This window comes from Artibeus jamaicensis, unplaced genomic scaffold (genome assembly GCF_021234435.1).
Source record: "Artibeus jamaicensis isolate MK-2021 breed Jamaican fruit bat unplaced genomic scaffold, CSHL_Jam_final contig_1128, whole genome shotgun sequence".
In the NCBI taxonomy this organism is placed as follows: Eukaryota; Metazoa; Chordata; class Mammalia; order Chiroptera; family Phyllostomidae; genus Artibeus; species Artibeus jamaicensis.
In genome coordinates, this window is record NW_026521220.1 from 1,125,690 (window position 1) to 1,152,637 (window position 26,948).

At 50.2% G+C, this 26,948-nt stretch overlaps 2 protein-coding genes across 9 annotated transcripts in view; one reads left to right on the forward strand and one right to left on the reverse strand.

Moving 5' to 3' along the window:
* The first annotated feature begins 1,511 nt into the window (after window positions 1-1,511).
* DERL3 (derlin 3) lies at window positions 1,512-3,797 on the forward strand. Of its 4 annotated transcripts, none has more exons than XM_037158717.2 (8): window positions 1,512-1,673; window positions 1,784-1,849; window positions 1,922-1,995; window positions 2,110-2,153; window positions 2,830-2,902; window positions 3,027-3,112; window positions 3,405-3,495; window positions 3,600-3,797. In XM_037158717.2, the coding sequence occupies exons 1-8, from the start codon at window positions 1,581-1,583 to the stop codon at window positions 3,679-3,681; spliced, it is 609 nt and encodes a 202-aa protein (XP_037014612.1). In that variant the 5' UTR covers window positions 1,512-1,580; the 3' UTR covers window positions 3,682-3,797. The 4 variants fall into 4 exon arrangements, with proteins under 4 accessions (XP_037014612.1, XP_037014610.1, XP_037014609.1 ...); XM_037158715.2 differs by having other exon boundaries at window positions 1,516-1,673; window positions 2,110-2,203; window positions 2,707-2,902; window positions 3,600-3,689; XM_037158714.2 differs by lacking the exon at window positions 3,027-3,112 and having other exon boundaries at window positions 1,519-1,673; window positions 1,787-1,849; window positions 2,110-2,203; window positions 2,707-2,902.
* A 2,251-nt stretch (window positions 3,798-6,048) lies between these two features.
* SMARCB1 (SWI/SNF related, matrix associated, actin dependent regulator of chromatin, subfamily b, member 1) overlaps window positions 6,049-26,948 on the reverse strand; it is a 34,908-nt gene continuing 14,008 nt past the window's right edge. For 3 of the 5 annotated variants that reach the window (XM_037158708.2, XM_037158707.2, XM_037158711.2), the window contains 4 exons: window positions 19,493-19,659; window positions 14,077-14,309; window positions 6,834-6,965; window positions 6,049-6,381 (listed from right to left, as the gene is read on the reverse strand). In XM_037158708.2, the coding sequence (XP_037014603.1) occupies window positions 6,342-6,381; window positions 6,834-6,965; window positions 14,077-14,309; window positions 19,493-19,659 (572 nt within the window). In that variant the 3' untranslated portion in view covers window positions 6,049-6,341. The remainder of the gene's footprint in view (window positions 6,382-6,833; window positions 6,966-14,076; window positions 14,310-19,492; window positions 19,660-26,948) is intronic. The other 2 variants (XM_037158712.2, XM_037158710.2) reach the window with 1 other exon arrangement.

Genomic DNA, 26,948 nt, shown 5'->3' on the forward strand with positions numbered 1-26,948 from the left:
GCATGTGGGGACTCCTCGCTGCTTTGCTCCTGAAGCCCTTCCCTGGCTCAAGTCCTCCCCACCTCCCCAGCTGGGTCTGCCTCTCTGACCAATGAAGGTGGAGCTGCCCAGGCTTGGCCTCTTCTTTTCTCAGTCTAGCCTTGCCCCTTGGACATCCCATACAGGCCCAGGACTACAAACACCACTGGTCTACTGATTAATGATAACTACATTTAGATCATCTGCCTGGCCTCTTCCCTAACACAGCACTTGGATTTTCCCAGGCTGATGTCACCCAAACTCAGTGAGGCCAGAACAGGACTCTCCATTTACGTGTTAAGTCAGGGGCAGAAGGTCGGGTAGTGGGCCCCCATTTTCCTCAAGCATTCTCTATCTTGGAAGAGTTCACCGCCTTCTATCCACCCTGAGGTTCAGACCTCGAGATCACCCTTGATGTCTCCCTCACAGCCCTGTCCCAGTCTGCCTGCCAACCCACATCCCACCTGCAGTTCTCTCAAGGCTTCCTCCCACTCACTGATTCCTCTGGCAGTCTACTGTCCCCACGACTGCCAAAGGAATCTTTTAAAAGTAACAATCAAGCATCACCTTTTCATTGAGACTTCCCAGACCACCCCATCCTAGCATGGGGCCCATTACCTGACCCTCCACCCCTACGTAGCTGTTATTTCTGTCAGCACACTGTCCTGTGCTCATATTAGCAGAGACCTATGACTGCCGATCCCCTTAGTGACACCGTAAGGGATAGTCTCGTTGGCTGCTGCACATACAAGATCCAGAACAGTGACGAACGCAATAGGTGGTCAATAAACAGTTAACTTTCATACAGTGAATAAATGGAGTTTCTCTTTCCCACCAAAGTAGTGTGAGGTCCCCTCCAGCCTCTCCACCGGCTCCAGCTCATTTCTGCACCATCGAATCTCATCGGGTCTGCAAGTCCCCATTCTGGCCTCTCCTCTGATGGGACCCCAGGAAGACTCCCCCACAGGAGCTGACGTGATCAAGCAGGTCCCTGGACGTGCGAGGGGATTTGGACATGCTGCTGACCGCCTCCCTTGCCGTGGGTGAGGTGGCACTGTCTCTGGTTCTCAGAGGTGAGCCGGATTGTCCCAGCCCAAAGTGAGTGCACAGAGAGTCCGGCCTCGCCCCACCCACACCTCATGTCCCCGTCCCTTCCAGTCACGCTGTGCCTGGATCTTGTCTTTTTTCCACTACGGCTAATCTTAGCCCTGCCTCCAGAGTAGCCCCGTAGGTCCTCGGTATTGGTCCTCCCCGTAGTTTGCCGAAGCACCCAATCACTCATTGGCTGCACGTTCTCCCGCGCCGCTACCACTATCAGCACAACAACCGCCACGTGCTCAACTGCGGGGCTTGCTCATTGGTCCCAAGGCTCGATCCGCCCACGCTCCCGTCCCGCCCCCAACTCCCTGTTTCCTCCTCCTATTGGTTACCTGGCCCCACGTCTCTTTCAGCAGGGGCACACAGCGGCTCCCAAGTGGATTGGCCAAAGGTGGAGAGGCGGGGCTTGAAGCGGGTTAAGAGCTGGCAGGAGTTTGGGCCACGCGTGCCTGAGAAAAAGTCCAATGGCGTGGCAGGGGCTGGCGGCCGAGTTTCTGCAGGTGCCGGCGGTGACGCGGGTCTACACCACTGCCTGCGTCCTCACCACAGCCGCCGTGGTGAGCTTACTGGGCGGGTGGGGTGACACCATGGTTAAGCCCAGGGGAGGGGGTTACCATGGTTACGGTTGGATCCCAGGGCAGCACCTGACGCACCCCTGACTCTGCAGCAGCTGGAGCTCCTTAGTCCCTTCCAGCTCTACTTCAACCCGCACCTCGTGTTCCGAAAGTTCCAGGTGAGATTACCTCTCCTTTGCACCTGATGGCCCAGCCCCGCAGGCCCGCACGTAACCGCCTGCCCCTTTCAGATCTGGAGACTTCTCACCAACTTCCTCTTCTTCGGGCCCCTGGGATTCAGCTTCTTCTTCAACATGCTCTTCGTGTATCCTGTGCAGCACGGACCCGGATGGAGGGTGGGCGGGCCCACTGGGCTAAGATGGCTGGGAGCGGGAAACTGAGGCCCTTTCCGGTGGCACTTCCTATACGGACTCGACAGGTTCCGGTACTGCCGTATGCTGGAGGAGGGTTCCTTCCGTGGCCGTAAGGCCGACTTCGTTTTCATGTTTCTCTTTGGGGGAGTCCTTATGATTGTATCCTTCCCAGGCTCTAGAACCTTGGGCAGGACACTTCTGCAACCAGCCAGTGTTGGTCCTGGGCCACGACCAAAATGCCCAGGCCGGGAGGGCCTCTTAAAGTGTTTTGAGGGTGCATTGTGTGCTCAGCCCTAGCTCTTCAGGGTTGTGCCAAAAAAATAATTATACACACACACACAAATGTATATACACATATATACACACACACACCACAGGGTGACTTGGAGAGCCAGGTGGGGTGCTTCAGGGCTGAGCTCTAGATGCCAGCAGCAGGAGAAACTGAGGCAAGGATGGGCAGTGGTGGGAGGCTGGGGTGAGGTGGAGAATCAGGGCAGTCACATGGGGCTTGAAGGATACATTATGGCCTTAGTCGGGACAGGCACACCTAGATGAGGGTAGGGAAACCAGTAAGGATGACAGGGATTTAGGTCAGGGGCCCCTGGGCAGGGACTGAGGCCTCGGTCAGCAGAGGGCCTCCTAGCACCTTGACTCTGGCCCAGCTGCTGGGGTTCCTGGGCAGCCTGTTCTTCCTAGGCCAGGCCCTTACAGCCATGCTGGTGTATGTATGGAGCCGCCGCAGCCCTCAGGTGAGGGTCAACTTCTTCGGCCTCTTCACGTTCCAGGCGCCATTCCTGCCCTGGGCACTCATGGGCTTCTCAATGCTGCTGGGCAACTCGATCCTCGTGGACCTGCTGGGTGAGCCTGCCTGTCCAGTCAGCCAGCCCATTCCAAGCTGGCTGCTCTGCCACAGCCCTCTCACCTACACTGGACCTCTCATTTGTATGTCCCCATCCCCACCCTTGCCTCTCTTTTCTTACAGCCCCTTGTACAAGCCAGCAGGCCTGCAGGCTTCACATATCCAGGCCTCACCTGCTGAAGCTTGTGTGGGGCTCGACCAGGGTGCAGGTGGGCAGGTCACTGTTCCAGCTGTGGCTCCCATTCCTCTGAGGTTCTCAGGCCCTCCCCTCCCCAGGTCCTGGGTCCTGTAAATTCCTCCAGGGCTAACCCCAGCCCCATTCTGAGCTGGCAGCCTGCCCATGACTTCAGACACTCATGCTCTGAGGCCTGAGGTTTCTCTGGGCCTGGCTGGGCTTCCAGGGCTGCACATGGAAGCCCAGAGCAGGCTGTGCTGGCCCGGGGCCCCAGGCTCCAGACCATGCAGCGAGAGTGGCCTCGGCAGTCCTTGGCTCTCCCACAGGGATTGCTGTGGGACACATCTACTACTTCCTGGAGGATGTCTTTCCCAACCAGCCTGGAGGCAAGAGGCTGCTGCTGACCCCCAGCTTCCTGTGAGTACTGAAGATGACAACCCTGCCCTACTCTCCCACAGATGGCTCTTGACTCCCTGGGGGACCCATGCTGGCCTCAGCTCAGCCTGGGCCCCTCCCCACAGGAAGCTGCTTCTGGATGCCCCGGAAGAGGACCCCAATTACCTGCCCCTCCCTGAAGAACAGCCAGGACCGCCACAGCAGTGACCCCACCCAGGGCCAGCCCAGGGGCCTGTTTCCCCAGCATCTGTCAAGCCTCCATCCCATCCCTAACCCCTGTTTTTGCAGCACAGCAACCTATCAAATAAACAGAATAATTTGTAGCCTCTTTGCCCACAGCACTGGCTCCCCTCACCTGGCTGCACCCTTCCTTGCTGGGCATATGCTACTGGTTCTAACCGAAAGCCACCAAGCCTGGTCCGCCGTTCCCACCCTCTGCCCTGGACTGCCTTCTCAGACCAACTGCAGGTAGAAGGATGGGAGACCCAGAGAGAATCAAGAACCAGCCCACCGTTGCCAGACAGAGCTTTGGGCTGACAGATGGCAGACACGAGGTTCTCATCCCAGCCTCTCCAGGGCCTCAGTGGAAACTTGGGCAAACCCCACCTGTGTTGGGCCTCTGCTCTCTGCCAGTAGGAGAGGGGGCTGGCCAGATCTTGGTAGCAGGGATCAACACTAGGCTGCCCCTGGCTGTGCCAAGCCTGGTCTATGTGGGACTTGGGGGCACGCGCCTGCCTGTGGTGCCCTCAGGCCAACGCTGCACTGAGCCCTCTCATCCCTCACCAACAACCAACAAAGGGATCTTTGCTCCATTTTCCAGCTGAGCAACTAACAGACAAGCAACTAAGACATGGCCAAGGCCCCATGGGGTCAGGTGCAGAGGAGAGCCAGGTCTGGGTCCTCTGTCCTTTCTGACTCCAAAGCCTAGAGAAGTTTTTGCCTTCCCTGAGCCCTGCATTGGCTGAAGCCAAGAACCCTTGAAAGTCCCATCCCTGCCTTAATTTAGCTGAGGACCACAGGAGCCCCATCTGACCCCACAGGTCACTTCTCTGTAAAGTGGGCGTCAGATGACCTGGCCAGCTTTCTCACTGCCCTACACCAATCTGCACTATGGCTTCTTCCTGGATGATCAACAGCTCAGGGCTTGTCATGTTCACGGATGCAATATACTCGCTATAGAGTACACCCTAATTTTGTAGGGAAATCTTGTGGGCCAGCAGCTGACCCTGCAGTAGTGTGGGCTCAGATCCAGGCCTGGTGCTGGCCTTTCTCCAGGCCACTCCCAGGTAAGTAGGCTAACCTGCCCAGCGGGACTGAGGCAGGCAGGGTTCGCTCCACCCCGCCAGTTAGGTGGCCCTAGGGCTATCTCTTGCCCACAGACAGCAAACACCTTGCTAATGGGGCCCACTCGTTTATAAGGCCAACTGGGCCTGGGTTTAGAATCTTCTTTGTCAGGGCCTTCCAATGAAGCCCAACTAGCCCCTTGCTCCAGAAAGTTCCACTCCTGGGTGAAGGGTAGGAACCTGAGTGCAGATTCCCTGGGAACTTTCGCGTCCTAGAACATGCTCGCAGGACCCCCTCCATCCCCAGCCTAGATGGTAAGGCCCATCTCCCCCTACATCCTGGCATCGGAGAGCCCCAATCCCTACGCAGGTGAGGAATCAGGTGCCATGGGGCCCCTGTCATGCTCCCAGGGAGCAGAGCGGTCCTGACCTTCAGGCCTACTCTGGCTGGAGAAGGACCTGCCAGCAACTGAAGGTGGCACCAGCCCAGTGCAGGGGGGTCTGGGTCCATTACCTTCAGTAAGTGCAGCTGTGTGCTCAGTTTACCAAGCAGTGATTGACTTAGGGAGTCCCACGCAGGTCCCTTCTGTAGAGCCAGAACATCGCCACGTTAACAGAGGAGGTGATGACAGGCTCATTCATTGAAGGCAGAGCCGGGAAGAGACCCAGGGCTGTGCCTCCTCCACACATATTCCCACCCCACAGGCAGGCACCAGGCCAGTAGCGCTGCTCCACACACATTCTTCCTCACAACCAGCCTGGGAGGGAGGAGCTGGCCTTGGCCATGTGCTAGCCAGAGGTGGCAATGCCCCAGTCTTCCTGGTATATGTGTACTACTGGGAGGTGGGGCTAAAGTGCCGCACACCTGTTGGAGCTGGAATAGCCGGGCCCAGGCACCCAGGCTGGTGACGCCCCCGTAGTGTCTGCATAAAAGGGTGGGGCCTCTGCCAGGGACTCCAAAGAAACAACGCTCCTGGCCAGGTAAGCCTTCACAAGAGCAGGAAAAGTGGATGGAGCTTACTGAAGGGCCTGGGGACCCCTGCCCTCTGAGCCTCAGCACCACACCTATCATTTCTCGTGCTTTAAAAAGACATCCAAGCACTGGTGGTAGTGGTTGGGGGAAGACTGGAGGGCCCACCAGAAAGCAAGGACTCCACTGTAACTCAGGTCTCACTGGGGCTGGAGGTGCTAAGAAGTGAAGCCCTGGCCCACCAGCCTCAGCTCCCCACCCCAACAGGACCTGCTCCCTGCTTGCTTCCACTCTCATGATGACGCTACCACTCTCAAGAAATGGAACGTGACCTGTCGTCTTTTATTTAAAAAGTGTTACTAGCTCTGCCTCGGGCTCCGATACAAAAACAAAACATAACCCAAAATGAGGCTTCTTCTTGACCAGAGACTGGGGTGGTGGAGACTAGGGCTCAGCAAATGGAAAGTGTGCCCGGGGAGGGCGACCTGGAAGGCCTCCATGCTGTGCTGCTCAGGACGGCCCTGGGCGGCCCCCTTGCCTCCCCCTTTGCCAGAAGATGGAGAGACAGGCCGGTCTTCTGAACACTCTGTGGGAGCCAAGCACTGATGGGCTGGTTACCAGGCTGGGGCAGTGTTGGCGAGACGCCTCATACGCCTGTAGGAGAGGAGAAAGTGGTGACCCAGGGCCAGCTCCCAAGCCTTGGGCATCTGCCACCTTAGGGCTCTCTAGGGCGGTCAGGGGAGTAGACACAGTGAGACTAGGCAGGAGGGATTCCCAGCCGCTCCCTTGCCCTGGCCTCTGTGTGCCCTTGGGGCCCTGAAGCAGTCCTTGCGCCTGCCTGCTCAGGCCCTGCCCACCTCTTCAGGGGTCCTGAAACCTGGGTTTGAGCTGTGATCAGACCCAGTCAATCTGAGGGCTTGCTTCTGTTCCCTACAAGGTTTGACATCTGTATCCTAGGGGAGAGAATGGGACTCATCGCCCGAGGACACACAGTCCTCTCCCAGAAAGAAACTGGCCCCTGGAGAAAGGTGGTGGTTCTGTACCTGCCTGGAAGACAGTGCCTGTGGGCAGAGCTGGCTGTGGGCGCTCTGAGGGAGAGGAGGTACCTTGTGTTCCTGTCCTGGTCACGGATCTTCTTTTCCATCTCGGCGTCAGTCAGGGTCTCCAGCAGCGGGCACCACTGGTCAGCGTCTCCTGTGTTCCGAATGGCAATCTCCACAGTGGGCAGGGGGTTCTCACTGGGATGGTGAAGGGAGAGAAGAACATGCTAGTTCACAGAACAGCGCCTGGAAAGGTCCCTGGAAACCACTGTCTACCTCTTGCCTGTGAACAGAGGGAACGCTGGAGCCAGGGCCTGGTGGTAAGGTCCAGGCCTTTCCTGCTTCCTCCTCCATGTCTTCCCAGCTGGGCCCATTTCCATGCCCAGCTCCTTAGAGCAACACTCCTGATAGGGGCAGCCTGGGGAGTTCCTGTCACCCAAGCCTCAAGGAGAAGAGCCAGGATCTCCCCTGGCTACAGCGGTGCTGCCCCCATGACCCCGGACTTCTCTTCAAAGCAACGGGCCCTTTGCTGCTGCCTCAGCATCTCTGGATCTGGGAGACTGAAGATGGACACTTATCCTGGAAGTGGTTCCCCCGACAGAACAGCATGGCTGAGCCTGCTGTTACCATGGGGGTTGGGGGAAGGGGAGGGTGGTCTGCACTGCTCAGTGTTCAGAGCTAGGACCCACCAGCCAGGGAGACAGATGGAGGGTGAAAGGAGAGCAAAAGGAGGGGCCACCCAAGAGTCCCAGACACTCCCTCACTAAAGGTCCACTGGGCCAGCCTGCTCCTGAATGTCCTACACACTTGTCCCCTAGCCCACTTCCTCAGGGCGGAAATAAGCTCCAGAGAGGCTGGACTATGTGCTTAGGGCAGAGACTTGGGCACCGAACCCATATCCCCTGACCACTCTACCCTGGGGTCCCTCACCCCAAAGGTCACCTGAACACCCTCTTTCCAAATGGACACAGCGGGGGTGGGGGAGTTCAGCCTGGACAAAGGTTACGAAGTCACAGGGTGGGAGGGAGGGGGGTGGGCAGGAGCACCAAGGGAGGGAGGACAAAGCTGAGTTGCCACCTCTCTGGGCCTTGGTTTCCAAGTCTGTGGGACAGGAGCCTGAAGAGATGGAAGCCACAACTGCCAGGACGGCCTGTGTGTCTCCCACCTCACCTTCAGGGCGACAGCCCAAACCCCTGGCCTGGCAGGCAAGCCACAAAGCAAGGCTCACCCCTTCCCTGTATCACCACTCCGGCCTCCCCAGGCCCCTTCTCCTCCAGCTGGGAGGCTTTGCCTTTCTCCCGAGTCTCAGCCCCAACAAAGCCCTGCCCTGCTGTACCATAGCCGGCCAGGAGTCTGCAGCCCTGCAGAGCACCATCAGCTCCGGGAAGAGCGAGGGCAGGCAAGGCCCGAGGGAGGTGTCTGGTGGACACTGATGGAATAAGAAAGAATAGGCACCAGGTGGGGCGGCCTTGGTTTTGATACCTCATCTGGAAAATAGGAAAATAGGCCTGAAGGATTTTCCAAGGATTACACTTATCGAAGCAGCTAGCATACATCCACTGGGGAGCTTCCTACAGGCTGGGGGCCTTCTTACATAACACCCCCGAAACCTGTGCCCAAGGTTAAGTGTGTGGTTGACTAGAGATGAACAGCCACCTAGGGTGCTCTGGGCGCACAGCCCCCACCCCTCAGGACACCAGCCAGCACGGGGCAGCCAAGAGTGTTCCGGCCCCCTATGCTGCTCTCTGGCCTGGGGCCTCAGTCACCATGAGCACACATGATACAGGTCAGGGTGCAGGCTGGGGCCGGTCCAGAGCTGTGGCATCCCTGTGGAAGTGGGGATCACCTCCTGCTGCTGAATCTTGGCCGGTGGGGCCCAAATCCACAAGGCCCAGAATCCTGAGTACAAGCTGGTGACTCAGAAGCCAGTGACTGAGCAGCGCCAGCCCCCACCTCTTGGCACCCTGAGACCAACCTCTCCTGAGCCCTCCCAACAGGTGTTCCCCGACCAGTGCGGCTGTCTGATGGTGCAGGAACGCCAGCCACAGACCTAAACAGTGCTCCTCACTGAGAGGGCTCCCAATGGCAACCACCACCGCCCTCCTAGGGAGGGCAGACATGAAAGACGCCAAGCCCACACCAAAGGGAAGAAAACATGTTTTCCTTTTAATTTAAACAAGAGCTGGTGAGTGGATCCTGGAGGCCTTTTGTTTATGCTCATTGGCTCTGGGAAGATTCCACTCCAGTGGGTTTATTCTAAAATAGGAACTGCTCAAAACAAGAATGGGGCCTGGAGCCAGTAGGCCAGACTCCAGTTGGGGGGGGGGACACACCGCCACGGCGCGGCCCCACCCGGTCTCCCAGCCTCCACGGGGATGATGATTCATGGGCCTCGAGGATGGAACACCCCGCAGACCCAGAGCCAGGGCGGGGTGGTCGGGGTGAGGCAACGTGCTTAATAAAGTATCTTCAGGTTCATTTTCAGGGGGATCTCTCACGTGACACAACGGGCCAGCTGAGGAGCACTTCTGTGCCCCCCGTGTAAATGAGAAATGAGAGCACGCAGACTGAGAGGGAAACCACGTGCCCACAGCCGCTCCACTGGGAGGAGGAGAAGACAAAGCTCGACGTAAGCCTCCTGCTCAAGATCAACTGACTTGGAAAAAAAAATCAACTGACTCAGGAAGAAAAACCAAAACAAAACAAAGATCAACTGACTTTGCACAAAGATGCCAAGTCCATTCGATGAGGAAAGAGCAATCTTTCTAACAAATGGCGCTGGGACGAGACTTTGGGTTAAGCCATGGTTTTTACGTGACACTAACAGCACAAGCAAAACAAAAGGAAAAACAAATACACTGGACGAAATCAAAATTTAAAACTTCTGTACTTCAAAGTGCACTGTCACAGTGAAAGGACCGCACACAAAATGGGGGGACATATTTGTAAATCACGTGTCTGATACGGGACCTGTATCTAGGCCATACAGAGTTCTTAAAGCTCAATTACTTAAAAACAAAAACAAAGGACTGGAAGAGCCATTTTTCCAAAGAAGACATACAAATGGACAGTAGGACATGAAAAGATGCTCAAAATCATTTGTCAGTAGGGAAATGTAACTCAAAACGCAAGCAGATGCCTCTTCACGTCCCCTTACTAGGATGGCTAGGATCAAAAGTCAGGGAATGCTGCTGAGAATGTGCAGAAACTAGAACCCTCAGACCACTGGTGGGAAAGGAACACAGCACAGATACTTTGAAAAGCAGTCTGGCGGTCCCTCAAAATGCTAAGGATAGTTACCACATAATCCAGTGATTCCAAGCCTACATACACAAGAGAGTGGAAAATTGGTATTCAAGCAAAAACTTGTACATGAAGGACCACGGCAATACTGTTCTCGGCCGAAATATGGAAACAGCCCAATTACCCACCATCTGACCAGCGGGCACTGATGAATGTGCTGGGAGCCCTCTAGGCGAGGAGCGGTGTTTGGGTCTGCGGTCTAGCGGTTCCTGTGCTGTCAGACCACTGCACTGGGTGGATAAAGAAAATGTAGTGCATCGATACAATGGAATCTCATTCAACCAGAAAAAGGAGTGAGTTCTGACACAGGCTGCCACATGGATTAATCTTGCAGACATTATGCTAAGAAGCCAGGCACAAAAGTGCGCACAGTAGTCCCCCTTTGTTCATGGTTCTGCTGTCATAGTTTGTTACCCACAGTCAAAAGGGTCTGAAAATATTAGGTAGGAATTCTGAAAATAACAATTCAGAAGTTTTAAACTGCATGCCATTCTGAGCAGCACAGTGCAATTTCACACCACCCTCCCTGTCCATCCTCTCTGCAGCATGTGAGCCATCCCTTTGTCCCACGTCTCCACAGTTACAAACACATGCCACCAGCCTGTTAGCCACAGGGCAGCCGTCCTGGCGATCCAATCAACTTCCACGGTATCGCAGGGCTAGTGTTCAAGTCACCCTCATTTTACTTAACAATAGCCCCAAAGCCCAAGAGTAGTGACGCTGGCAGCTTGGCATGCGGAAGAGGGGAAAGTGCTTCCTTCTCTGAAAAGGTGTGTGCAGGGAAAACACAGTATATGCGGGGTTCGGTACTCTCTGTGGTTTCCAGCAAACACTCGGAGTCTTAAAACGTATCCCCGTGAATAAGGGCTTACTACTGTACACTGTACAATTCTATTTACATTAAGCATCAAGAACAGGCCTATCTACAGACAGAAAGTAAATTAGTGGTTGCCCAGGGCCAGGAGCCTGGGGCCAGAGGGGCATGGGGAAGTGAAAAATGTTTGCAAACTGTGAGGGCTGCACACTCACAAATATGCAAAAACCCACAGAATCTGAATTGTACCCCCTACGTGGGTGAGTTATACGTCAATAAGCTGTTACAAAACAAACCGACAGGCAAACCTCGCTCACAGGGCAGGTGGGCAGAGCCCTAGGAGTAACCCCAGTGGCTCATGGCCAACTAGTCCAAAGTGACTCAGGTGTCTCCAACCCTGCTGGCTCCAGCAATGCTGCCTTTCTGTCCCTGATCATGCCCAGCTGCCAGGTCCCACATCTTTGCCTGTCCTGACTTCCTCCTGGCCAGCACCCTACCCTAGCCACTTCTTCACTCTAGGTTCCACACTCCCCCCAGCAAACACTTCCCTCCCTGTGCCTGCAGCCTCTGGTACCTTCAGTGACCACACATATACCTCTCCTCTGTTTCTTCTCTGTGTCCCCAGCTTGGCGCACAGGGCTGGCCTGGAGGAGGTGCCGTTAACTCTGATGAATGCAACTCTCCTCATAGGTAGTGGTTCACTGTCTCAGTGAGTGTGTGACACCCTCACATGCCCTGCTCAGCCAACCCCCACCACCTAGATGGAGCCTTATCCCTCTCCTGTTACTGTCTCCTTGTCCCCATTCCGCTGGCTTCAGAACACCTCTATGCCACTCTGGTTCAACTCTGTCCTCTAGGAGCTCTGGGGCTCCCAACCCCTCTGCCACACGCCCATGTCCCCAACCTCCCCTCTGTGCTCACCCACACCAGGCCTTCCCATCCCGCTTGTTGAAGGAAAGCAGCCTGTTCTCTACCCCAGTTGCCCTGACTGTGGGCACCCTGCCCAGCTCTACTATGGACACGACTCAATGCCGCTGACGAGACGGGCACCATAGCCAGGCACTGAGCTCAGGCTGGGGGGTGGATGGTACTCCCCCGGCTCACTGCAGTTCTGTGCCCTAGGCGGTGAAGCCTGTGACAAGCTAGCCCTGACTGAAGGCTCTCCTTCCTGTCCTTGACAGCTCTCTCCAGAGCACCCACTTGCCCAACCAGACAGAGAACACATTACAGGCCGGGCCCAGCATGAAAGGCTCCTGAGGCCTGGTCGGCTGGGAGAACACAGGCAGGCCTCCTGATGTCAAAGGCACCTGGGATGTCGCTCCCACCCAGCTGGCCCAGGCTGCTGCAGAAGGGATGTGCGTCCCCGGTGCTCACGGATGTGAAACCTGCACACTCAGCACTAGCGACTGAGGTGGCACAGAGGTCTGTGACACTCCCTGTCCACAAAACTGGAGTCCATTCACTGGCTGCTGAGATAAGGGAGGGATCTGTCTGTAAGTGCTGACTTGCCGCCTCCAGGGGCTCCCGAGGGGTGCCTGGCTCTGGAGCTACTTGGCACACAGCCAATGAGGACTTTAGGCAGATGGCTTGCATCACGCAGAGATAAGAGCAGGAAGGATGGTGTCACATGTGTCAACACTGTCAGGGTCTTGCTACTGAGAGCAGCGTGACACCCCCACCTGTGCACTGGCCAGTCAGCAAGTAGGTTCTGACTCAGGCAGCATTTGGGGAATGAGGTACTAAGTGTCAATGTCACTCTCAAGACCTATGTAACACACCACCTCCCAGGACCTTAGAGTCAACCCCGGGAAGCAAGGCCACCCCAGCCGGGTCTGAGGCCCACTGGCCATGGCGTGGTGCAAGCGAACAGACACGCTCTGACATACCTCAAGCAGGCCTCACACAGGACGCAGGAGATTATGAGCCAGACACCACCTCCCCTCTCCTCTTGGCCCGGACCCCCAATCTATGAAGCAGGACCACCTCGTCGGCAGGACTGCTAGAGGATTACGGAGGTGACAGATGTGCCATCTCCACCTGGATCTGGGAGCACAGACCACCACGCTGGGGGACTCGGCGGTCTCCCAGGCCCGGAACCTCAGGCTGTGTGGGTGTACTTTCATTCCTCCTCTCTTGTTCAGATTTACAGGAAGCCATAAGAGAGCTGCCTCTTGGGATTTTTGGGAGAATCAGCTGAGACACAAACACACTCACGAGCCCCATTAATGGTTATGTCTTTGCAAAAAGACCTTCATACTTCTCCTCATGCAGCATTTTAAGCTTCGGTCCCTAAATAATCACCACCACATGTGGATGATGACAGCTTCATGAGCAGAATAAATCCTAACATCCTGTTCTGACGCAGGGACACTCACCACATGCCTCCCACACACACGCACCGCCTGAACATGGGAGAAGAGTGCGGGGGTCAGGCTGGTACAACAGAAGGATCCCAAGGCGAGCGAGAGCCATCTCTCCAAGGCCCGTCTCCTGCCAGGCCAGTGCTTCACACAGAGGGGGGTCAACACCAACATGACTGTCTCTCAAAGAGCCCAGGCCTCTGGTCCATCCCCCGGCCCAGCACACAGGACACTGGACCAGAATGCTGTGTTGACACTTCGGATTTCACAGGCAGCCTGAACCTGGCTCTCTATCTTCCACAGCATCCTGTACAGGGTGCAGCCAGCCAGCACGGTGCTCACCAACTGACCTCTGACTGACAATGGCGAGATGCGACAGTAAGAGCAGCTGCCTGAGGAGGAATCCCTGCATGAGCGGGGGAGGGCACTATGGAGCAGCTCTTGTCTGAGACAGAATGCAAGTCCATCAGAGGAAGAACCTGAGGTGTGCACCCGTGACCAAGACAGTGTGGGCAAGAGTGCAGAGATGGGGGACAAAGGGGTGTGAAGGCTGTGGAGGGGCTGCTGGCAGCAGAGTGTGGCCCAGGGCAATGCGGGGTGGGTGGAAGACAAAGAGGGCAAGTACCCTATCCCCTTAAACCCACCCCACCATGATGGGGGTGGGGAGCCCTGTTTCTGGGATACAGGAGGCAGCAGAAGGAGCAAGGCCACCCGAGACCAGACCATATGCAAAGCTCCAGAAAATCCTGGAGATATCACCATGCACAGGGAGAGGTCTTTTCCCCCAAAACAAGTTTAAAAAGGAATGAGAGGGACTCATCAGTGATCCTACCTGAAGGCGTAGGTCTTCTGATGCCAGCTCAGCTGTCCCCGAATGCTGTAGGCAATGGTGGTGACAAACTCGCCGCCTAGTCCCAGCTCTGAGCACAGCTTCAGGGCAAACTTCTCAGGAGAGTTCTCCTTCTCTGACATGTCCCACTCGAACTGGTCCACCAGGGAGATGTTCCCCACATGAATATTCAGCTGGGGCCAGAACCAAAGCACCCAAATTAGAGCAGTCGGAACCTGCCCAACAGAGGGGCTGTGAGGTGGCGGGACACCAAGCTGGACCCTGCCCTCTACTTACTCACTGAGGACCAGGTGTGGCCCTTGTCCTTCCAGCTGTAGCCCCCCATCCACAAAAATGGAGCTAAGCCCACAAACCAACTAGGGTGGCCACAAGGGGTTCTGGCTCAGGGCCCAGCAGAGTCACCCAGGAGGGAAGACCTTGAAGTAGCCCTAAGGCACCGAGTCCCACCTCACCCCTGCTTCTAACCCCTTGCTCCACTTCGTTCCTGCTGGTCTTGATTCTGACAGGACTACACCTGTTGGTCAGGGCTCAGCTCAACCGTCAGTCATCAGACACTATCCCTGAGCCCTTGCCTACCCCATCTCTTTACACAGCATGCCCCACTTGGAAATCACCTTGTTAAGTGTGCTCACAGATGCAAACTGTACCTATACCAGCTCTCAAGGCACAAGCAAAGTCTGGTAGGGAAACAGAAGCCCACAGCGAACTACTCTACCATATTCCCTGCGGCACCCTGCTGACGTGCGGCCTGCATCGTGCAGCCAAGAGAGGGTCCGGACCCTGCATGTGCAGCATGCAGACCCAGAGGGAATACAGCCTGTACCCCAAGAGCGCCCCACCCACGCCTGCCCCAGGGGACCACCACACTGACTTCTCAACCCACACCTGATAGTGCCTACTTGAAACTGGGCACCACTGACTCACACAGGAAGCACCCTTTGGGGTTGGGCATTGCTCACTCAGCATCGTGTCCACAAGTCTTCTTCCGTGGCTTTGTGAGGCAGGACCACCTTTCATTGCTCTGCCAGGTGGGCAGGCCGTGGTGTATCTGCCTATTCGCCCCATTGTGCCTGAATGCTCAACTTGGCTTTCTTTCTTTTCTTTATTTTTAAGATTTTATGTACTTATTTTTAGAATGAGGGAGAAGAAGGGAGAAAGGGAGGGAGAGAAACATCGATTGGTGGCCTCTCAAATGCCCCCTACTGAGGACCTGGCCTGCAACCCAGGCATGTGCCCTTACCAGGAATCAAATGGTGACCTTTTGGTCTGCGGGACGACACCCAATCAACTGAGCCACAACAGTGATGGCTCAACTCAGCTTTTAAGGCAAGGATCAGGACAGGCAGTGAACTGGCCACTGCACGGAGCCCAGCCCCCACAGGGACTTCTCCCTTCCTTGAGTGATGTAAGACCCAGACTCTGAGTCTTATGCCTCACATTCCACTCACTGCAGCCCAGCCCCAGGTCCCTTCTCACCCTGGGTTTACAGAATGGAACCAAAAGAGCTGCCTCTTCTCCTAACAGAATCCAAATGCCTGGCAAACCACATCGGCACACTGGGACAGGAAGAAACGAGAAGCGGCAAGCAGCCTACAGAAATGCCCCAAACAGAACCTCACAGGACCAAAGAGAACCAAGCAGGACCGGCCAGGGCAGCGGTTCACACCCAGCAAGCCCTGCCCAGCGTGCAACACTGTAAGTCCTCTCTGCTACCAGACTGTGCCGTGTGCACTGGGTTACCTGTCGCCCACCAATCTGTCACGAATGCTTTCAACGATTAAATAACATGAATTACATGCCAACCAAGGAGAGGCTCGGGGTGCAACAGTGGGTCAAAGAGACACAAAGCTGACTCCATGGGCTGACATCCAGCAGAAAGAGGGAGAGACACACATAAAATAAATACATGGGTGAAACTGAACAGTGCCACATGCTAAGGAGGAAAAAGAGAGCATGGGTAGAAGGTACAGGGTCAGCCACATTATGCAGGAGGACCAGAAGGGCTTCCTGGAAGAAATGGCATTTTAGGAAGAACTGAATGAACCAAAAGAGAAGGCTTTTGGCTCCCTGGGAGGAAGGGCCCCCAGCAGAGCAGGGCCTGAGGCTTCCACAGGGGGATGTGCGAAACTTGCAAAGCGTTCTGAGCAGAGGAGAGACACTGGCTGCCACTGACACCTCTGCTGGAGGGAGCGTCTGGTGGTGGCAGTAGCGGGATGGTGAGGGGTGGCTGGACCCCAGGTGAGCTCACACAGAGACAGCGCAGAGCCAGGGTCCCCGAGCAAGCACACAGTGCTGATACCAGGTTCTCGTCATCTCCACAGCCTCACCTCTATCACCCCATAAATGTTTTGATTCACTCCCCAGAAAGGGCCTGGCCATCGAACAAAGTGTGAAGGTCTGACTCTCGGCAGCACCACGCCTCCCAGGCCTCTGGCACCGAGTGGAGCTGGCCGGGCCCAGGCCTGGTTAAAGTGGCCAGGCCTGGGCTTCCGTCCCAGTACCACCAAGAACATGTGTGAGCGGCTGCTCCATGCTAAGGCGCTGCTTTGTGAGGAAAGACACTCCTCAAAAACCAGCACTCCAGAGATTCCTGTCTTCCCCTGTGTCCCAGCAGCCAGCCAAAGAATATCCTCACAGAAGCAAGCACCCAGCTCTTTTGAAGTCCCAGCTGCCCATGGGAAATGTTGGGTGTGACCTTCAGTTTCCTCACACACAAGATGGGACACTGTCACCTAGGTCATGACGCCCGATAAACACAGAACTGCTCCACATAGTGGGGCTTCCCTGGGCCAGCTGTGTTTGACCCTGGAGCAGGCGAGCCCTTATACCAGAAAGCTGGACAGGACACCCCACCTAGGGACAGTCTGCCAGCAAATGTCACCCCAATGGGAAGGAATTATAGGGACTGACAACAGCCCAGTCACCAAGAAAGTCTTTGGTCAAGAGAGCAGGTGGTAGCCCAGGCAGAGTTTGAACTGCCTGACAACTTTCTGTATGGCTGTCACAAGCCCCCATCAAGAAAACCACCACCACCAAAAAAAGGGTCACCCGATTCTGAGAAAAATATCAGGGAAGCCAGCTGGTTAGATTCATGAGGACCCTGTATAGGGCTGACCCTGGCCACTTCGAACCATGTGGCTAGGTACAGCTCGCTCCACTGAGCCACGTCCTCTCTAACGTTACAGTACGAAGATGCAGCACAGAGCAGAGGCCTTGGCCGGGCTCCAGAGGTGGCAGTCTGTGCACAGGGGCTTCCCCTTACGGTACCCAACACCCCCATTTCTCTCCTGGGATATCCCCCTTTCTCAGTTGGGCACTTTTTTCTGTTAGTTGGCCACAACGTGAAACTGAAACAGGCTAAAGACGACAAATTAATATTTTTCGCAGAAGTCATTAACTAGCAAGAAGACTGAATCAGTCATCAAAAATCTCCCCATAAAGAAAAGCCCTGGACTTAATGACTTCACTGGTGAATTCTGCCAAACACTTAAAAAAGAACTACCACAAATCCTTCTCAAATTCTGCCAAAAAAGTGAAGAGTGAGCAACACTTCATAATTCATCACCCTAATACCAAAGCTAGACACTGCAAGAAAGGAAGACAATCATAGACCGACATTCCTTATGAACATGGATGTAATAATCCTTAAAAAAAGCTAGCAAACTAAATTAAGCAGTACATTAAAAGGATTACATACCACCACCAAGTGGGATTTATTCCTGTGGTGCAAGGAAGGTTCAATACAAAAACTGATTCATGTGAATGCACCACATTAACAGATGAAGAACAAAAAAATCACATGATCATCTTGATGCAGAAAAAACATTTAGCAAAATTCAACACCCTTTCAGGATAAAAAAAGGCAACAAAAAAAAAACCAGAAGAAAATTACTTCAACATAATAAAATCCATATATAAAAAAACAACAGGGAATATCATGCTAAATAGTGAGAGACTAAAAGCTTTTCCTCTAAGATCAGAAAGTAGACCAGATGCCTGCTCTTGCAATTTCTGCACAAAGCAATTAGACAAGAAAAAAAAAATGCACTCACATTGTAAAGGAAGAAGTTATCTCTGTTCACAGATGATATGCTCTTATATGGGGAAAATCCTAGATTATATTGAAAAACTGTTAGAGCTAATTCAGCAAAGTAACAAAATACAAACTCACAACACAAAAAGCAGCTACATTTCTATATACTAACAATGAACAATCTGAAAATAAAAAAGAAAACAATTACATTTACAACAGCATCAGAAAGAACAAAATGCTTAGGAATTAATTTAACAAAGAAGGTGAAAGACTTGTACAATGAAAACTACAAAACAATGCTAAAAATAATTTTAAAAGGGGTAAATAAATGAAAAGAAATGCCAGCAAACTTTTTTTTGCATAAATAGAAAAAATCCATCCTAAAATTCATATGGAATCTAAGGAACCCTGCCTGACCAGCCAAAATAATCTTGAAAAAGAACAACAAAGTTGGAAGACTCACGCTTCCTGATTACAAAACTTACCACAGCCCCGCCTGGTGTGGCTCAGTGGATTGAGAACTGGACTGTGAACCAAAGGGTCACTGGTTCAATTTCCAGTCAGGGCACATGCCTGGGATGCAGGCCAGGTCCTCAGTTGGGGGCACACAAGAGGCAAGCACATATTGATGTTTCTCTCCCTTTCTTTCTCTTTCCCTTCCCCTCTGTTTAAAAATAAATAAATAAAACTCTTTTAAAAAACCTATTACAAAGCTATAGTAATCAAAACAGTGTGGTACTGACAGAGACAGACATAGAAACCAATGGAATAAAGAGCCCACAAATAAACCCTTGCATATATGGTCAAATGATTTTCAACAAGGGCACCAAGACCACTGAATGGGAGAAAAGACAGTTTTTTCAACAAATGATGCTGAGAAAACAGGATATCCACAAGCAAAAGAATGAAGTTGACCCTTACCTAACACCATTTACAAAAATTAACTCAAAATGGATGAAAGACAAAAATGTAGAGTTAAAATGACAAGACTCTTAGAAAAAACAGATGAAAAGTTTTATGACATTGGATTTGGCAATGATTTCTTGGACATGACACCAAAGGTACAGGCAACAAATGAAAAAATAGAAAAACTGGACTGCATCAAAATTAAAAACTTATATGCATTTAAGGGCACTATCAACAAAATAAAAAGGCAACCCACAGAATTTGAAAAAATATTTGCAAATTACATATCTGATAAGAGATGGATTATCTAGAAGGTAGAGAGAACTTATAGAACACAGCAAAAGAACAACAAAGACAGCTTTCCAGAAGCACTGCCACACAGGCTTCCATGGACCTTCAGTTTCCCATGACCCCCCCAGGACAAGGAAGGCCCTGGCACATGGAGAGGAACCCACCTACCTTGATGATGACGCGCTGGTCTGACTGGTCCTCCAGGATGCTGTCCGTGGGGTAGGACTCAATCTGTTGTCTGATGGCAGAGGCAATGGCTGGCACAAATGTCAGTGGGTTCAAATCTAGGTCATCACAGAGGATTTCTGAAAACATCTCAGGGGTCATCAGCTTCTCTGAAATGAGGTAAGAGGGGAGGGATTGCTGATGGACTGCTGATGGATTGCAGGGCCTAATCTCACTGTGCTCAGCCCTGACTTCCCTCTACCCCTTCTTCTTCTGTCAAACCTCTCAAACGAAGATGGGATAAAGATGAGGAGAATGGAGGAACTCAGGATAGACCTTCCAGACATGGCAGGGGAAGGAAGCAAAGGATGAACATGTCCCTTTTGGCCATCATTCCACATACACCTCTTTCATACCCCTGGGATGGGGGCAAGGCCCTAAGTGTTCCCCCATACCAGGTTCTCCCTACTCCCGGCACCACTACACTGCTATACCACTCCATTAGTTCTAACCAATGAGATATGTAGGGAGAGAGGAAGCAAAGGCACTTCAGAGCTAATGTGCCATGTCTACATACTCTCCTCTCATCTTCTGACCCAGGCAACCAGGGAGCCCATATGAAGACACAGGGAGAAAACAGCCATCTACACACTAAGGAGAGAGGCCTCAGAGGAAACCAATGCTGCCAACACTTGATCTTGAACTTCCAGTTTCCAGATCTGGGAGAAAATAAATTTCTGTTGTTTAGCCCCCCATGTGTAGGACTTTGTTACGAGAGCCCTAGCAAACTAGCACAGGTTCCTTCTGGATAAGCCACTTGGAGGCCAGTTCCCACTGGAAGATGAAGCAGATGCATACTCACCTCTTCCTCACGAGTAGAAAAACCTCTCAGAGATAATACTAGGCTGTCTGTGGCTTATTACAGACCTTCCCCCCAGTTTCTGACTGTGGGCAGCATACACACCCAACAATTGAAGAGTATGGATCCTGAACCCTAGAAATGCAACAGCACCAGGCATGAGCTTGCAGAGGCCATCTGTGACTGGCCAAACTAGAGCAACGTACTGTGCAACCCAATAAATATTTTTGTCCCCATTCTGCCCTGTTCTCATAACTCAAACCTTAACGACCACACACCACTCTAGAATGAGCCACAGACAGGAGAAAGCCAAGAATGAGTTCCCTCATGAGCACACAGCATGATCCCATCAGTAAGAACCAGCTCCATTTAACAGACAACTGACCCCACTATTCCCTCACTGGCCCAGAAGAAGTACTAGAGGCTAGCTGGCCTAACAGCACCATCAGGACATTCAGCCAGCCTATGTTCAGTAATTCATATAAAAGCAAATGTAGTTTATTTTGAAGATTGCAGCAGAAAGCTAAAGTGCTCAGGCTAAATACGGTAACCTATGAGTACACTGTCCACAGCATTTCAAAAAATTCGCCTTTTTAGTTATAGATTCATATGCAGTCTTGATTACTATAGCAATATAGTAAAGTCTGAGACTGGAAAGACTGATTCCTCCCACTTAATTCTTTTTCAAAACTGCTTTAGATGCTTTGGTTCCCTCGTGTTTTCCTTTAAGTTTTAGAATAGCTTTGTCTGTAACTACAAAAATATCTTGCTTAGAATTTCACAAAATTGCATTAAACTTGCATAACAATTTAAGGAGAACTGATACCTTGAATCTTCTAATCCATGAACATGGTTGTCTGTCAATTTACTTAGATCTTTAATTATTATTTTCATCAGTGTTTTATAGTTTTCGACATACAAATCCGATACATGTTTGTTACAGTCACATCTAAGGATATCTTCTTTTTGACTGATTGTAAATGGTAGTATATTTTTAGTTTGAATGTCCATGTGTTCAACAACAGTACACAGAAATACAATTTATTTTTGCTTGTTTTTCTTGTATCTTGGGACCTTGCTGGACTCAGTTATTCTAGCAAATTTTTTTGTAGATTGCTTGGGACAATCTACATTTATGTAGATAATCATATCATCTACAAATAAGGACAATTTCTTCCTTTCTGATCCATTATATCTTTTACTTCATTTTCTTGCTTTATTGTACTGCCTATTACTCCTAGTGCTAGGTTGAAGACAGTGCTCAAAGCAGACATCTTTGCCTTATCCCTGATCTTAGGGAGAAAGTGTCTGGCCTTTCACCACTAAATATAATGTTAGCCATAAGATTTTTTTTTGTAGACGTTCCTTATCAAGTAGTTTATAGTATTCCCTTCTTTTTGATATCTGCGAGTCTATAGTGATAGCTCCTGTTTCATTCCTAAATTTGGTGATTTATATATTTTTAAAAATATATTTTATTAATTATGCCATTACAGTTGTTCTATTCCCCCCTTCATTCCCTTCCACCCTGCATACGCCCTCCCCCACCATTCCCTCCCTTTAGTTTATGACCACGTGTCTCAAGTTCTTTAGATTCTATATTTCCCACACTATTCTTGCCTTCCCCCTTATCTATTTTCTACCTACCGTCTATGCTACTTATTTTCTGTACCTTCTCCCCTCTTCTCCTTCTCCCACTTCCCTGTTGCTAACCCTTCATGTGATCTTCATTTCTATGGTTCACTCCTAATCTAGCTGTCCTCTTAGTTTGCTTTTGTTTTAGGTGTGGTTCTTAGTAACTGTAAGTTTGCTGTCCTTTCACTGTTTATCTTTTTTATCTTCTTTTTCTCAGGTAAGTCCCTTTAACATTTCATATAATAAGGGCTTGGTGATGATGAACTCCTTGAATTTGATCCTATCTGAGAAGCACTTTATCTGCCCTTCCATTCTAAATAAAGCCTTGCTGAATGATAGCTCAATCTTGGATGTAGGTCTCTGGATTTCATGACTTGGAATACTTCTTTCCAGCCCCTTCTTGCCTATAAGGTCTCTTTTGAGAAATCAGCTGACAGTTTGATGGGAACTCCTTTGTAGGTGACTGTCCCCTTATGTCTTGCTGCTTCTAGGATTCACTCCTTCATTTTAATCGTGGCTAATATAATGATGATGTGCCTTGGTGTGTTCCTTCTTGGGTCCAACTTCTTTGGGACTCTCTGAGCTTCCTGGATTTCCTGGAAGTCTATTTCCTTTGCCAGATTGGGGAAGCTCTCCTTTATTATTTGTTCAAATAAGTTTTCCACTCGTGGCTGTTCCTCTTCCCCTTCTGGTACCCTAATAATTCGGATGTTGGAACGTTTAAAGATGTCCTGAAGGTTCCTAAGCCTCTCCTCATTTTTTTGAATTGTTTCTTTATCCTTTTCTGTTTGGTCATTTTTTCCTCCTTCTGGTCCACTCCCTTGATTTGAGTCCCAGTTTCCTTTCCATCACTATTGGTTTCCTGTGCATTTCCCTTCATGTCAATTAGTTTAGACTTCATATGTTCCTCTAATTTGTGACTAAAATCAACCAGTTCTGTGAGCATCCTGATCACCAGTGTTTTGAACTGTGCCTCTGATAGTTGGCAATTTCTTGTTCACTTAGATTTATTGGCTCTGGGGCTCTGAGTTCTTCTTCAGCCATGTTTTTTTCTGTTCACGCCTGCTATGTTTGAGAGGCGCCTTAGGTGTTCACCAGGGCGGGGCCACCCAGGTCGCTGGTTTTTGAAGCTGTATGTGAGGGCGTGGTCAGAGAGGGGCCACCCAGGTCGCTGGTTTGTGACGCTGTATGTGGGGGCGGGGTCAGAGAGGGACAATAGTGGTCCCCTCTGCTGCTTCCCACCACTGGGGCCTGAACAGTTTGTCTCACCACTGGCTCCTTCACCGGTTTATCTGCGTGCGAATGTGTGACCGTGGTCAACCCTCAGTGGGTCCACCCACTTTTCCACACCTGGGATCCGCCCACTGCCTGCCCGCCTGGGTTGCACGCTCGGGTCAGTCTGGTGGATCTTTCCTGCCCGACCCCGCTCTGCTGCTGGCTTTGCCCCTCTTACCGGTTTGGCTGAAGGGTTCGTTATTGTCAGACTCCTGATAGTTCAATTTTCTGTGGTTTGCCTGCGTTTTTGTTGCTAAAACTTTGTTGTTTTTAAACTTGGTTGTGCGAGAAGGCACAGTGCTTCCACCTACGCCTACATCTTGGCGGAAGTCCCTATATTTCTCTTTTGCAGTCAGTCTTGCTAGAGGTTTGTCAATTTTACTGATCTTTTCAAAGTATAAGCTCTGTTTCATTCATTTTCTCCATTGTTTTGTTTTCAATTTCATTAATTTCTATTCTTCTCTTTATTATGTCTAGCCTTCTGCTTGCTTTGATTTCATTTTCTTAACCCTTAAAGTGAGAGATTATATTATTGATTTAAGACTTTTTCCTCTTTTCTAATGTGGGCAATGGTGCTATAAATTACAATGTCAGCCACATTTGCCGAATCTTATAAATTTTGACATTTTTTATTTTCATTCAGGCCTGTGTATATTTTTAAATTGAGCTGAGGTTTAATGACACATGATATGGTTTATATGGTCTGTTACATAGGGACTTAAAAAGACTGTGTATTCTGCAATGTTGTGTGGAATGTTATGTAAATGCCAATCAAATTCTATTGCTTGATGGTGTTGTTGGATGCTTCTATCATCGGGCTGATTTTCTGTCTAGTTGTTCTATCAGCTGGTGAGAAAGGGATGTTGAAGTCTGAGATATAATTGTGGATTTGTCTATTTCTCCTTTCAATTTTATCAGTTTTGCCTCACACATTTTCCAGCTCTGTTGTCTACTGCACACACATTTGGGATTGCTCTATCTTCTTGGTAGACTCACCCTTTTATCATTTTAAAGTCCAACTCTGGTCATTTTCTTTGCTCTTAAGTCTGCTTTATCTGATACTAATATTGTACCTCCTGCTTTTCTTTGATTAATGACTGTATGATGTATCTTTTTCTATCTTTTTATTTTCAACCTACCTATATCACTATATTTGGAATGAGTTTCTTATAGCTCATATTGTTGGGTCACTTTAAAAATCAATCTGCCAATCTGCTTTTTAACTAGTAATTATTGATATAATAAGGCTTAGGTCTTCCATTTTATTTTTGTTTTCTGTTTTTCTCTGTTTTATTTTTTTCCTTCCTTCCTGTGGATTACTAGAATTTTTAGGATTCCATTTTGACTTATCTATACTATTTATGAATATATCTATTTCTATAGCACTTTTTAAATTTTTTTTTATGTTTAGAGAGAGGGGAACATAGGGAGAGAGAGAGGGAGAGAAACAATGATATTAGAGAGAAACATGAGTTGGTTGTGTCTTGCATGTGCCCCAACCAGGGACCAGCCCACAACCCAGGGATGTGTCCTGACTGGGAATCAACTGGTGACCTTTCATTTTGCAGGACCATGCTATACAGCGCCACACTGGTCAGGACACTTTGTATAGTATTTTTAAGTGAAATTTTATGTAAAATATACATACCTAATTTAGTCTACTGGTTTCTTTACTTTACCATATTAAGTGAAGTACAGAAACCTTACTTCTTTTTTTAATTTTTTATTTATTGATTTTGGCAACAGACAGATACCGATTTGTTGTTCCACTTATTTATGCATTCATTGGTTGATTTTTATTTGCCCCCTAACCAGGGATGGAACCCACAACCTTAGCATATTGGGGTATCACTCTAACCAGCTGAGCTACTGAGCCCGAAAACTTGCTTCTTTATATCCCTTTACTCTCTGCCATATATAATGTAATTGCCTTAAATATTTCCTTTAAATATACTTAGAGCCAAATCAGGGAGTGTTATAATTTTTGCTTCAACTGTCAAATGTAATTTAGAAAACTAAACAGGAAAAGGAAAACCTACTGTATTTACCCATATTTTTGCTTATCATGTTCTTCCTTCCTGATGTTCCAAAATTTCTTCTTTTGTCATTTGCCTTCTTTCGATCACTCCTTTAGGTTAGGTCTACAGGTGATAGCTTTCTTTTCATCTGAGAAGGATTCCCCCTTCATTCCCAAGGGACCTTCCCTGGGTATAGGAATCTGGATTGGCAGTTTTCTTTCACTGCTTAAAAAAAAACACTGTGCTGGTTTCTCAGGCCTCCATCGTCTGTGATGAAAGTCTGCTGTCATTCTATGCTTTTCCTTGCAGATGAGATGTCATTTTTCTCTGGCTACTCCCAAGAACTTTTTCTTTCTGTTTAGCTCTCAGAAGTTTAATTATGATGCATCTTTGGGTTTATCCTGTTCAGGTTCGCTCAGCTTCTTGAATCTGTCATTTGGGGTTTTTAGGTGACCATGGAAAAATAAATCTCCACAAACTGCTTCCTGTAGCCATGACCTGTGGTGTAGACCCAGGGCCCTGATCACTCCTGGTCTGTGTGCAGGAGCAGATTCCACACCTTCTCCTGAGGCAGTTCATGGCACTACCCTGGGATTCCTTCATCCCCCTCGGGGTCAAACTGGCATCTATGTAGGAACACGCTCTTGTTCAGACGCTTATCCTTTCTGAAGGACTTCAGAAAGGGAAGGGGCAGGTGTGGACATTCTAAAGGTTTCTCTCAGGAGGCTGACTGTTAAAGCAGAGGATGCCATACTTCACCAGCAACTCAAATAAGCTTCTCTACAAGTCCTTCTCCAAGAAGAAAACCTCAGACTCGTCATTAACCGACATCTACCAAAAGCTTGTTAGAGAGAAACCCTGGTTAGAAAGGGCGCCCTGAACTACATACAGCTCATTCATGCTGCTCAACTAGTGCTGCTTCGCATTTTTAGTCTCTTCGTGGTAAATACTCTCATAACCTTTAAGGTCATTTGAAATTTAAATTAAGTTAAACATGAGTTTTAACAAACAGGAGATCAGCCATGGCCAGGTTGCTCAGTTTGTTAGAGCACTGTCCCAATACGCCAAGGTTGCAGGTTTGATCTCTGGTAAGGGCACATACAAAAAGCAACCAGTGAATTCACTAATGGGTAGAACAACAAGTTGGTATTTCTCTCTCTCCCTTCTTCCCTCTCTCTAGAATCAGTAAATTTTTAAAAATGTTTTATATATCTAAAAAAGCTTAATATTAAAAAAACCCAACAGGATTATCAACAACAATTTTGAATATGCTCCTTTAACTACCACGCCAGGGGTGTGGCCTCCTAACCACCAGTCAAGACTGACAGCCCTGGAGCTTTTGCTCCTTCCCTCGCGCTCCCTACCAACCCAGAGCACACCCTGTCACATCTTCCTAATGTACTTCGCTAAGCTCCAAGGGCCCTCCTTTGTCTCCATAATTTATTTCCTTAGCCCATTTCTTCTACAGCTCACTTTTAATACCTCTATAACTTTCTAAATAAACTTTCTTTTATAGTTGGAGAAAAAAGATTATCACAGCCTTTAGGCACACTAAGTATTACTCTAGATTGAAGAATTCACATAAAAACAGTATTGTGGGCCCTGGCTGGTATGGCTAGGTAGATTGAGTGCTGTCCTGTGAACCAAAAGGTTGCCAGTTTGAGTTCCAGTC

Bases quoted from the DNA above. Each gene is read 5' to 3' on its own strand.
- DERL3 (XM_037158713.2), top strand. From the start codon at position 1,581: ATGGCGTGGCAGGGGCTGGCGGCCGAGTTTCTGCAGGTGCCGGCGGTG. The intron at 1,674-1,783 runs GTGAGCTTACTG...CTGACTCTGCAG, and splicing joins TCCTCACCACAGCCGCCGTG to CAGCTGGAGCTCCTTAGTCC. The intron at 1,996-2,109 runs GTATCCTGTGCA...CGGACTCGACAG, and splicing joins TTCTTCAACATGCTCTTCGT to GTTCCGGTACTGCCGTATGC.